This window comes from Lontra canadensis, unplaced genomic scaffold, assembly GCF_010015895.1.
Source record: "Lontra canadensis isolate GAN:19392208 unplaced genomic scaffold, GSC_riverotter_1.0 scaffold37, whole genome shotgun sequence".
NCBI lineage: Eukaryota > Metazoa > Chordata > Mammalia > Carnivora > Mustelidae > Lontra > Lontra canadensis.
The window spans coordinates 18396216-18407740 of NW_022631031.1; the positions used below are offsets into that span (position 1 = coordinate 18396216).

General features: G+C 45.8%; 1 protein-coding gene across 1 annotated transcript; it reads left to right on the forward strand.

The window, feature by feature from the left end:
* Positions 1–201: 201 nt before the first annotated feature.
* Positions 202–1570, forward strand: LOC116874540 (histone acetyltransferase KAT5-like). Its single transcript, XM_032869239.1, has one exon. The coding sequence runs from the start codon at positions 404–406 to the stop codon at positions 1568–1570; it is 1167 nt and encodes a 388-aa protein (XP_032725130.1). The 5' UTR covers positions 202–403.
* Positions 1571–11525: the final 9955 nt, after the last annotated feature.

Sequence of the window (11525 nt, forward strand, 5' to 3'; positions counted from 1 at the left end):
TGATTGTGGGGTGAAGTGATCTACATTATTTCCTCCACGTATTGCTTCTCTGTATTACCAGAGCACGACCCAGGCTTGGGAACACCTTATTAAGAGAGGAAAATACTCTTTCTCCTAAAGTTACAAACCACATTTTTCTTGGTATTCTCCTTTTGACTTAAAAAGTTTATACTTAAGAATCGTTGTGCGCAGTTCGGGGATTCCGCCCAGGACTTGGACCGAAACTTAAAACACCCCACTCTCCCGCCAGCCAAACGGCACGGCTCCCTGCTTCCAGCTGGACAGCTGTGTCTCTCAAAAGTCTTCTTCTAAAGCGGCTTCAAGAGGCGCGGGCCTACGGCGCGTTGAACCCCGGAAGTGACGTCTCCCAGAGGGGCCGGAAGTGGCAGTGGAGGGAGGGAAGATGGCGGAGGTGGGGGAGATAATCAAGGGCTGCCGCCTGCCCGTGCTTCGGCGGAACCAGGACAACGAAGATGAGTGGCCCCTGGCCGAGATCTTGAGCGTGAAGGACATCAGTGGCCGCAAGCTTTTCTACGTCCATTATATTGACTTCAACAAACGCCTGGATGAATGGGTGACCCACGAGCGGCTGGACCTAAAGAAGATTCAGTTCCCCAAGAAAGAGGCCAAGACCCCCACCAAGAACGGACTTCCTGGGTCTCGCCCCGGCTCTCCAGAGAGAGAGGTGAAACGGAAGGTGGAGGTGGTTTCACCAGCAACTCCAGTGCCCAGCGAGACAGCTCCAGCATCGGTTTTTCCCCAGAATGGATCAGCCCGTAGGGCAGTGGCAGCTCAGCCAGGACGGAAGCGAAAATCAAATTGCTTGGGCACTGACGAGGACTCCCAGGACAGCTCAGATGGAATACAGTCAGCGCCACGCATGACTGGAAGCTTGGTGTCGGACCGGAGCCACGACGACATTGTCACCCGGATGAAGAACATCGAGTGCATCGAGCTGGGCCGGCACCGCCTGAAGCCTTGGTACTTTTCCCCGTACCCGCAGGAGCTCACCACGTTGCCCGTCCTCTACCTCTGCGAGTTCTGCCTCAAATACGGCCGCAGCCTCAAGTGTCTGCAGCGTCACTTGACCAAGTGTGACCTGCGACATCCTCCGGGCAACGAGATTTACCGCAAGGGCACCATCTCTTTCTTTGAGATTGACGGCCGTAAGAACAAGATATACTCCCAGAACCTATGTCTCTTGGCCAAGTGTTTCCTCGACCACAAGACGTTGTATTATGACACAGACCCCTTCCTCTTCTACGTCATGACAGAGTATGACTGCAAGGGCTTCCACATCGTGGGCTACTTCTCCAAGGAAAAGGAATCCACGGAGGACTACAACGTGGCCTGCATCCTGACCCTGCCTCCCTACCAGCGCCGGGGCTATGGCAAGCTGCTCATCGAGTTCAGCTATGAACTCTCTAAAGTGGAAGGGAAAACGGGGACTCCTGAGAAGCCCCTCTCAGACCTTGGCCTCTTATCTTCACTCCCAAGGACTGGAGCAAGAGGGGAAAGTGGTGACCGGACACTGGCCACAGCAGTGGCGACAAAGGAGAACTGGGGCTGATGGCACATCCCACCCCTACCGGGGCCCCCCCAGAGGCACACCAAGGGAGGTGGCGCTGAAGACAGCGCCATAAGGAGAGGACAGGCCTGGTAGGGGCTGCTGGTGCCTAGCACCAGGGTAAGCTCAGGGCTCAGATCAGCTCCAAGGTCAGCCGGCTGCAGGTCTGGGCCTGCTGTGAACCAGAGACTGGACAGAGCCAGGCAGCTGTGTACAGTGGGATGGGGGGGGTGGGGGAGTGGGTGCACTCTGTACAGGGGGCCAGTGGCTGTAAAAATTTCTTTTGTAAAGTAGGAGTTGGGTGGGGAGGGGTCTGGCTGCAAAATTCTGGCCGCTTTTGCCCTCACTGCCCCTTGGCAATAAACTGTTTCTATGGGTCCCCCCCAAAAAAAAAAAAAAAAAAAAGTTTATACTTAAGCAATCAGAGGCACCTGGGTGGCTCAGTCATTAAGCATCTGCCTTCGGCTCAGGTCATGATCCCAGGGTTCTGGGATGGAGCCCTGCATTGGCTCCCTGCTCAGCGGGAAGCCTGCTTCTCCCTCTCCCATTCCCTCTGCTTGTGTTCCCTCTCTCCGTGTGTCTCTCTCTATCAAATAAATAAATAAAATCTTTAAAAACAAGCAAACAAAAAAACCCACTTTTCAACTGTCGGTGATATATTCTATATCTTTTGACAGCTTTAGGAAGCTCTTGCATAACATGTTTAGTGACTTAAAATTTGCTCCCATGACTTCATGTTTAAGCTCTTTTTTCTGTAGCTCTTTTTTCCAACTTGTTTTCTGTTAAATGCGTAGACATCTCTCATTCTCGGCGGTGTAATGGATCAGGATTATCAGAAAGGATAGCCTCCAAACTAACACAACAGTTCAAAACTTGTTTCAGAATATCCTCCTACAATTTTATTTTTATTATTTTTTTTAATTTTGTATTTTTTTTCCTCCTACACTTCTAGAAGAGCCTCTGCCCACAGGCACACAAAACATAAAAGGGCTCCTGGATGGCTCAGGTGGTTGAGCATTCTGCTCTTGGTTTGGTCTCAAGTGGTGAGCTCGGGGTTGTGCGACTGAGGGGTCGTCGGACTCCGCACTCAAGCGGGGAGTCTGCGGGAGATTCTTTCTCTCCCTCTGCCCCTCCCCCATGTGTGCACACAACATACTCTCTCTCTAAAGTGAGTAAATAGATCCTAAAAAAAAAAAAAGAAAAACCCAAAACACAGGCAGTTTACAATGAGACATACACCTGTCCCAAGCAGTGGGTGCTGCATGTGTGAATTGAGGAGAGCACTTCCTCTCGAGGCAAATGTGCTTGGGAAACCAAACTATAATCCAAAGGTGGCTTGGGAGCATTGAATGAAGAGATGGGTATGCTGATCTTGCTGTCTGGGGTGTTCAAAGAAATCATACCTTCAAAGAAAATTTAATTCTTCTCTTTATTATTGCCCTTATATAAACATGCATGTGCACAAAGAGAGCATTTATGGTGAGACATTGGAAAAAACTGCATATCCCTCGTATGGGAATGGGCAAATAAACAGGCATGTCCATCCCAATGTACAAGGCAGCGGTTAGGAAGAATGATGAAGATCTGTGTTTACGGATTAAAAACCAAAAAACTGTATTTTATTTATTTATTTATTAGAGACAGAGAGAGAGTGAGCAGGTAGGGAGGGGCAGAGGGAGAGGGACAGAGAGAAAGAATCTTTTTTTTTTTTTTAAAGATTTTATTTATTTGATTTATTTGACAGAGATCACAAGTAGGCAGAGAGGCAGGAAGAGAGAGAGGGAAGCAGGCTCCCTGCTGAGCAGAGAGCCGCAGAGAGCCCGATGCGGGGCTCGATCCCAGGACCCTGAGATCATGACCTGAGCCAAAAGCAGAGGCTTTAACCCACTGAGCCACCCAGGCACCCCTGAGAGAAAGAATCTTAAGCAGCCTCCACGTTCAGCTCAAAGCCTGACATAGGACTTGGATCTCAGGACCCTGAGATCATGACTGGTACTGAAATGAAGAGCTGGACGCTTAACCAACTGAGCCACCCAGGTGCTCCGAAAAAGCATATTTCAGATTCATGGTTATTTAGTCCTTGGATTTACAGTCTTCCAACCTCAGAGCTTTAAGAATTATCTTTATGTGGAAAAATCTTACATCTCAGCTTGGACCTCTTTCCCAAACCTAGATCGTACCCAACATCTCCACTGGGAGGTCACTGGGAAGTCAAAGAGACACATCAAACTTAACTCATACAAAAGCAAACTCGTGATCCTCCTGCCTCTCCCGCTCTACCTGATGACCTCCCTGTCTCAGTTAGGGCCACTCCAATCTCCAGCTGCTCAGACAAAGACAAAGAGCCTAGGTGTCTTCCTTCACCCTGTCTTTTACTTTGCATTACATGCATCAGCAGATGCTGTGGTCTCAACCTTACACAAATGTCTGGAATCCGAGCAATCCCCACCACCTCTGTGGCTCCTCTGTAGATCCAAACCTCTGTTGTCTCTCTGTGGCTGTCCAATTGTTTCCTAAGTGGGCTCCTTCTCTGCCCTTGCCCTCCTCTTCCCAAGCACTGTCTGTTCTCTACGCAACAGTGGCACTGATCCTTTCAAAATCTGAGACAGATGATGTATGACACTCATCTGTTTAAAACCTGTGGAGTAAACAGAGACCAACCAAATGAGAAAAGCAAAGGCTATTGATTTAGAATTTGCTGGACAGGGGAGTCAGCCACCATCACTGGCATATTGGCAGAAACTCAGAAGCAGACAGGAACGTGGGGAAGCTTTATTTTGAAAAAAGGAAGGAAGGCTGCAGGTGTGCCCTGATTGGAGGCTGGGGATGGGAGAATAGGGGTGGGCATTCTGTGTGATTGGTTAGGGGAGCATAGATGGCCTTCTCTGGTTGGTCCTAAGTTGGAAGTTCAGACAAAAGTCAGGGAAGCTGGTAGTTATTAATCAAGTCCTGGCCATTTGGGGCCAATTGTTACTAAAGTTATTATTTAGTTTCCTGGATTATTATTAGAGATAGCAGTCTAGCTTCCTACAAGTCTGGCTTATAGCAGAATTTAAAAATTTAAATTTGATTAATTAACATATAATGTATTATTGATTTCAGAGGTAGAGGTTGGTGATTCATCAGTCTTGTATAATACCCAGTGCTCATTACATCATGTGTCCTCCTTAACATATATGACCCAGTTAGCCCATACCCCCACCCCCATCCCCTCTAGCAACCCTCAGTTTGTTTCCTGTGATTAAGAGTCTCTTATGATAAATAAAATCTTTAAAAAAAAAAAAAAAAGAGTCTCTTATGGTTTGTCTCCCTCTCTAGTTTCATCTTGTTTATTTTTTCCTCTCTCCCCTATGATCCTCTGTTTCATTTCTTAAATTCCACATATCAGTGAGAACACATGGTAATTGTCTTTTCCTGATTGACTTATTTCACTCAGAGTAATACCTTTAGTTCTATTTGTCATTGCAAAAAAAGTTATCTTTTCTGATGGTGGGTTATTATTAAGTACTTGGTCCAAAAAATATTGAATTTATGGCCAAATTTTCAAAGTTGTGCTCTCATTATTGGTTATGTATTCTATTCCTAGCTGATATATTAACAGATCAAGTAGAGAGTCATATTGGCCTTTAGGAAAGATCTGAGGAATAACGGGTTTGGGCCCAAAAGAGGAAGTGCAACAAAATAGAAATTCTTTTTATTCTGAACCATACAGTTTATGCTTACATGTTAATGTTACTTAGAATGTCTTGGCTTTGATGATCATTGGTTATCCTCTACTTTATAGTCAATTAAAACCACAAACAATGTGGTTTTTATTGGGCAAGAAACAAAGACAACTACCTTTGCCTTTATTTCCAACTCTAAAGGCCACTGTTGGGGTGCCTGGGTGGCTAAGTGGGTTGGCCTCTGCCTTTGGTTTGGGTCATGGTCTCGGCGTCCTGGGATCGAACCTCGAATGGGGCTCTCTGCTCAGCGGGGAGTCTGATTCCCCCTCTCTCTCTGCCTGCCTCTCTGCCTACTGTTATGCCCCCCCCCAAAATGGGCCCATGATTAAAGGAGCGAGACTGATACAAAGCGAAGGTCAAGCAAAGGTTTATTCCACGCCAAGCATCAAGGATCTAACCGAACGTTCAGGGACGCACCTCTTACAAGAGAGGGCCACTCTTCCCTGTTTCACAGACTAGCTTTTAAGGGCAAAGGCCATGCGGTTGGGCCTGGCCATGCACAGGTGACCAATGAAACTGTAACACACAGAGAAAGCTGCATAGTCATGCTAGATGACCAATTGAATTACAATTTACCCTAGTAGACATTTGAACCAGCCTATCACCTTGGTCAGAGTTGGCGCCCAAAAGGTGCCCAAAGGGCGGGGCCCATATTCCTTGGTAACTAGGGAGACAGTATGCATCCCCCACTGATCTGATCCCTCCACCTGGCCTGACCCACCCTTGTGTTTGAGCTTTGTTACCTGGGGCTGGTTTCCGGGACTTGTTTTTAAGTAAGTCCCCTGGGGGAAGGGGAGCAGGGATAGTTTAAGGGTTAAACAACGTTGTTTTAACCTTGATGGAAGCCTCTGGCTAAATAGGTCCTTACACCTACTTGTGATCTCTGTCAAATAAATAAATAAAATATTAAAAAAAAAAAAGGGGTGCCTGGGTGGCTAAGTGGGTTAAGCCTCTGCCTTCGGCATGGGGTTCTCCACTCAGCAGGGAGCCTGCTTCTTCCTCGCTTTCTGCCTGCCTCTCTGCCTACTTGTGATCTCTGTCTGTCGAATAAATAAATAAAATCTTAAAAAAAAAAAAAGGCCACTGTTCCTTAATTTAGCCAAATGACCAGACATGAAATTATTGCATTTTAGACTAAGAAATGCCAGTCCTAAAATCCTTTATTTTAAGTAAAAATGGGCTTTGGAAGGATGCCGTATGGTGCTTTTAGATCTGTCTACTATTTTATGGAATACTTGTGTTTTTTTTTATTTTTTTAAGATTTTATTTATTTATTTGACAGACAGAGATCACAAGTAGGCAGAGAGGCAGGCAGAGAGGGAAGAAGGCTCCCCACTGAGCAGAGAGCCCGATGCGGGACTCGATCCCAGGATCCTGAGATCATGATCCGAGCCGAAGGCAGCGGCTTAACCCACTGAGCCACCCAGGCGCCCCATGGAATACTTGTGTTTTTTTTTAATTTTTTTAAAATATTTCATTCCTTTATTATGTGGCTGAACACGTCTGTGGTTTTTTGGAGCTCTTGGTCTGTACAATGGGAGAGTTATTTTGTGCTATATTTTAAACTCCTGGAGGTTCTGTTTAGATTTCTATGCTTAAATTGTATAGATGAGAATATGGTATTTGTCGATGTAGAAAAACTAATATTCTGTATCCTTTAGAAGAGAATAGCAAATGGATATTTGCCATCGATCTCCTTTCCCCCTGTGTTCAGGGAAGGAGCAGAAAACTGTTCCGTGTCAACTTGGTGAAGTGAGAGGCACCTCTATAGATATATATTCTCTGCATCTCCTTTTCTTTTAAAGATTTTACCTCTAAGCGCACCTGGGTAGCTCAGTTGGTCAAGGGACTGCCTTCAGCTCAGGTCGTGATCCCAGGGTCCTGGGATCCAGCCCTGCATGGAGCCCAGCATTGACCTCCATGCTCAGCGGGGAGTCTACTTCTCTCTCACCTTCTTCCCCTCCCTATAAGCTGGTCTCTCTCTCTCTCTCCAAAAAAAAAAAAAAAAAAAAAACAAAAAAAAACAAAAACAAACAAAAAAAAAAAACTTAAAAAATTTTTTTACCTTTAGGTAATCTCTACATCTGATGTGGGGCTTGAACTCACAACTCCGAGATCAAGAGACACATTCTCCACCAACTGAGCCACCAACTGAAATGTCCCAAAGCATCTGCTTCTAAATACTGTTTCTCACTCCATTTTTTAAAACATTTTATTTATTTATTTGACAGAGAGAAAGATCACAAGCAGGCAGAGAGGCAGGCAGAGAGATGGGGGAAGCAGGCTCCCCGCCGAGCAGAGAGCACGATGCAGGGCTCGATCCCAGGACCCTGGAATCATGACCTGAGCAGAAGGCAGAGGCTTAACTCACTGAGCCACCCAGGTGCCCCTCACTCCATTTTTAAAAAAGATTTTATTTATTCATTTGAGAGAGTGAGAGAGTGGGGGTGAGGGAGAGGGAGAGAGAGAATCCCAAGCTGATGCCTTGCTGAGCACAGAGCTGACTAAACCTTGGGCTCTATCCTAGGACCCCAAGATCATGACCTGAGCAGAAACCAAGTCAGACACCCAACCCAGTAGGCCACCCAGGTACGCCTTTCCCACTCCATGTCAGAGTGTGATGAATGAGAACAGGTGAGGGACACTGAGGATGAATGTTTCACACTAATATCTGTGTGACAAATTTGGATTAAAAAACTGGTAAAATCAATCAATCAATCAATCAATCACAGAGTGTTATACTAATTTATATTAGGCTGGTTTGTTGTATGAAATATAAATGAGAGTAAGTTTAACTTTTTTTTTTTTTTTAAGATTTTATTTATTCATTTGACACAGAGAGAGCCAGCAAAGCAGAGAGCAAGCACAATCAGGGGAACAGCAGGCAGGGGAGAAGCAGTTTCCCCGCTGAGCAAGGAGCCCGACAGGGGGCTGGATCCCAGGACCTTGGGATCATAACCTGAGCCAAGGGCAGCTGCTTAGCCCACTGAGCCACCCAGGCGTCCCGAGAGTAAGTTTAAATGTTAAAGGAACTGTCCATCTAACACTGGTCATCAGTCATAGAGGTGACGAAAAAGCTCACCGTCTTTCCCAACCGAATCAATCACCGTGAAGCAAACAGACTCTTGAATTTCATCAAGATTTATACTCTTTTGAGTTTATTCTGATTCAGAATTTTTTAAAAAAGATTTTATTTATTTGACAGAGAGACAGCAAGAGAGGGAACACAAGCAGTGGTAATGGGAGAGGGAGAAGCAGGCTTCCCGCTGAGCAGGGAGCCAGATGTGGGGCTCAAACTCAGGACCCTGGGATCATGACCTCAGCAAAAGCAGGTGCCTAACCACTGAGCCACCCAGGCACCCCCAGAAACTTTTTTTTAAAGATTTTATTTATTTATTTGACAGAGAGAGAAATCACAAGTAGGCAGAGAGGCAGGCAGAGAGAGGGGGAAGCAAACTCCCCGCTGAGCAGAGAGCCCGATGTGGGGCTTGATCCCAGGACCCTGAGACCATGACCTGAGCTGAAGGCAGAGGCTTAACCCACTGAGCCACCCAGGTGCCCCAGAAATTTTAAAATTTTATTTATTTATTTATTTATTTATTTATTTTAAAAAAGATTTTGTTTATTCATTTGACAGATCACAAGTAGTCAGGGAGACAGTCAGTGGCGGGGGGGGAGCCTGCTCTCCGCGGAGCAGAGAGCCTGATGTGGGACTCGATCCCAGAACCCTGGGATCATGAACTGAGCCAAAGGCAGAGGCTTAACCCATTGAGCCACCCAGGTGCCCCAGAAAAAATTTTTTTTAATGAAAGAAGTACCAACAGATACATGCCTGAGATAACATTTGTACAATATCTCCTTCCAAAGAGAGATTCATTACCCCCTGGGATTGAGGCTTATTAGCCTTGGCCTCACTGTGGCCTGGAGCTGTTTCTCATTTATTATTTATCTTCATACCCTCTAACCCAGATCTCTATCCATTTTAAACAAACAAAGCAGCCCTAAGGGCTCTCTTACACCACCCAAAATATAAGCATTCTTCCATTGCACATAGATGCTAGGTCTATTTGCAAAACGTGACTGATCTGTGTGGGACCAGCGGCAAGACCAGATTTCTTGACGTAAGTAAGACCTAAAACTTGCATTTTAAAAGAGAGATCCAAGACTAAAGAGCTACTGAAAGAAAGCTGAGGGTTACCATTTAGGGCATTTGTCAGAGGCCTGGAGTTCCCCAGGGCGTGCTCCTCTGCCTGGGCATCAGGGGTGGTCCTGCTTATGGGCACTGTTTTCAGTGTCAGCCCGGAAGGTAAGGTCCCTTTGAGGGCTGGAGTTGTGTGCACAACTGAAATGGTAACTCAGCACTCAGCCAATCCCTTAAATTACGGATACTGATTTTAAAATACCCCACTAAGTTAAGTTACACACTATTTTCCTAACCTCCTTGCCTGGAAGACATTTATCAGCAAGTAACCGAAACCTAACCAAAGTCTACTTTCCCTGTTTCCTTTGTCTCCGCACACAGGGACATCTTTATTGTTGCCTTTGTCTTCCAAGGGCGAGGGTTTCTTTAAGTGGTGGAAACAGACCCTTTACCTCCCTCAGGCTTCCTCATAGGTCTAGTTCATGCTGGAATCCTCACCTTCTTCCCCTCAACCTCGTGTTTGTTCTCTTTCCCATTTTAAAATACTAGCAACAAAGGAAAAGCCAGACTTAGAAAACAACAACAACAAAAACCTTCCAGAGATAAACCAATGAAGGTCTTTCCAACTTTGCCCAAGAAGAGTCACACTGGTGGCTGGTTAAGATACAGACTCTCTCTCTGGGGACACAGCAGCTCCACTGAAACATTTCCAGGAGAGGATTCTGGAAATATTTCATTTTAATCAGGGCTCCACGTTATTCATTCATTCATTCATTTTTTTTTTTTAATCACTGGAATAGTTTAGGAAACAACTATTTCAGCGCTTCTCAAACTTTAGCTTGTCTCAGAATCCTTTAGAGGGGTTGTAAAAATTTAAAATCTTAAAAAAAAAAAAAAAAGATTGCTGGACCCCACCCCCAGAGTCCCATTTTCAGTTGGGGTGGGACCCAATATTTGCATTTCTAGTCAGATCCCAGCAGCACCTGCTGCTGGCCTGCAACCCCACCCTGACACCCTCAGAGTCCTCTGAAACTGAATTAGTTAACTACTGGGGAAGGTGCGTGCTCGTGGTGACTGATACCTTAACATCTGTGCCAAAGAAAACGCGAGCCCTACTTCTCGATTAAAATACACTAGCTTGAGAACTCATTAAAACAAACAAGCCCGCCTCCGAAGCTCCTCAACAAATCCGCAAAAGTCACCTGTGCTTTTCTCACGCATAGGAATTACTAATAACCCAATTTCGTACTCCTTGTTCTCAAAGCTTTAATTTCATTTTTTGCTTTCCATTATCATTCCGTTCTTCTCATTGCAAATGATCAGAAGGATTTAGGAAGCTTTTCTGTTCTAGCCAGAGAACCTCACAACTGTAACATAGCGTGGACAGGGAAAGGAGCTCCAGTTCCAAATCAGCGCGGAACACACGTGGGAAACGCGTCCCGGTGGTTCCTGCGCGGCGCTTGGCGTGTTCACGTGGGTTCGTTACGGGCGCTGGAAAAGGTGCAGGACCCGAGCTTCAGCCTGGAAGCGGAGCGCACCCGTCCGCATTCTGCAGATCAATGAGGCATCGATGCGCTTGCTTCTGTAAGTAGGTCTTCGGGGAGAGACTAAAAGGGGATCCAATACTTTGATGCTGCGCTGCTTTGCAGACATTATGAGAGTTAATAAAACTCATTACCGCTTGGCTTTTTAGCTTCCTTCTTTCAAGGGACAGAAAGCTAATTTACTCTAGGCACAGCCCTGTGCGTGTGTTCGCGTGCAATTAAAGTAACTTTCGTGGAAAAAGAGGCAACGTGTGAAAACTGGGTTACTGACATTTTTCCGCCATGTATTTGTGAAAACCTACAGCTTCGGTGTGTTGTCATGATTCTATTTTCTGTGCCTGGCTTCTTGGACTGTAAACATCAGCGAGAGAATTTATGGTAACCTGGTATGCATTAAAGATAAACATTTCCATTCATTGCTGCGGACCTAGGAAAAAGTGTAGAATGCACTCAGGTCGTCGGGGGAGAGAAGGAGCCTGCGTGGAAATGTTAATTTTTGCTTCACGGTGGACAGTGTGCACCTGTAACGTGAAAAAAAATTTTAACAG

Bases quoted from the DNA above. Each gene is read 5' to 3' on its own strand.
- LOC116874540 (XM_032869239.1), top strand. From the start codon at position 404: ATGGCGGAGGTGGGGGAGATAATCAAGGGCTGCCGCCTGCCCGTGCTT.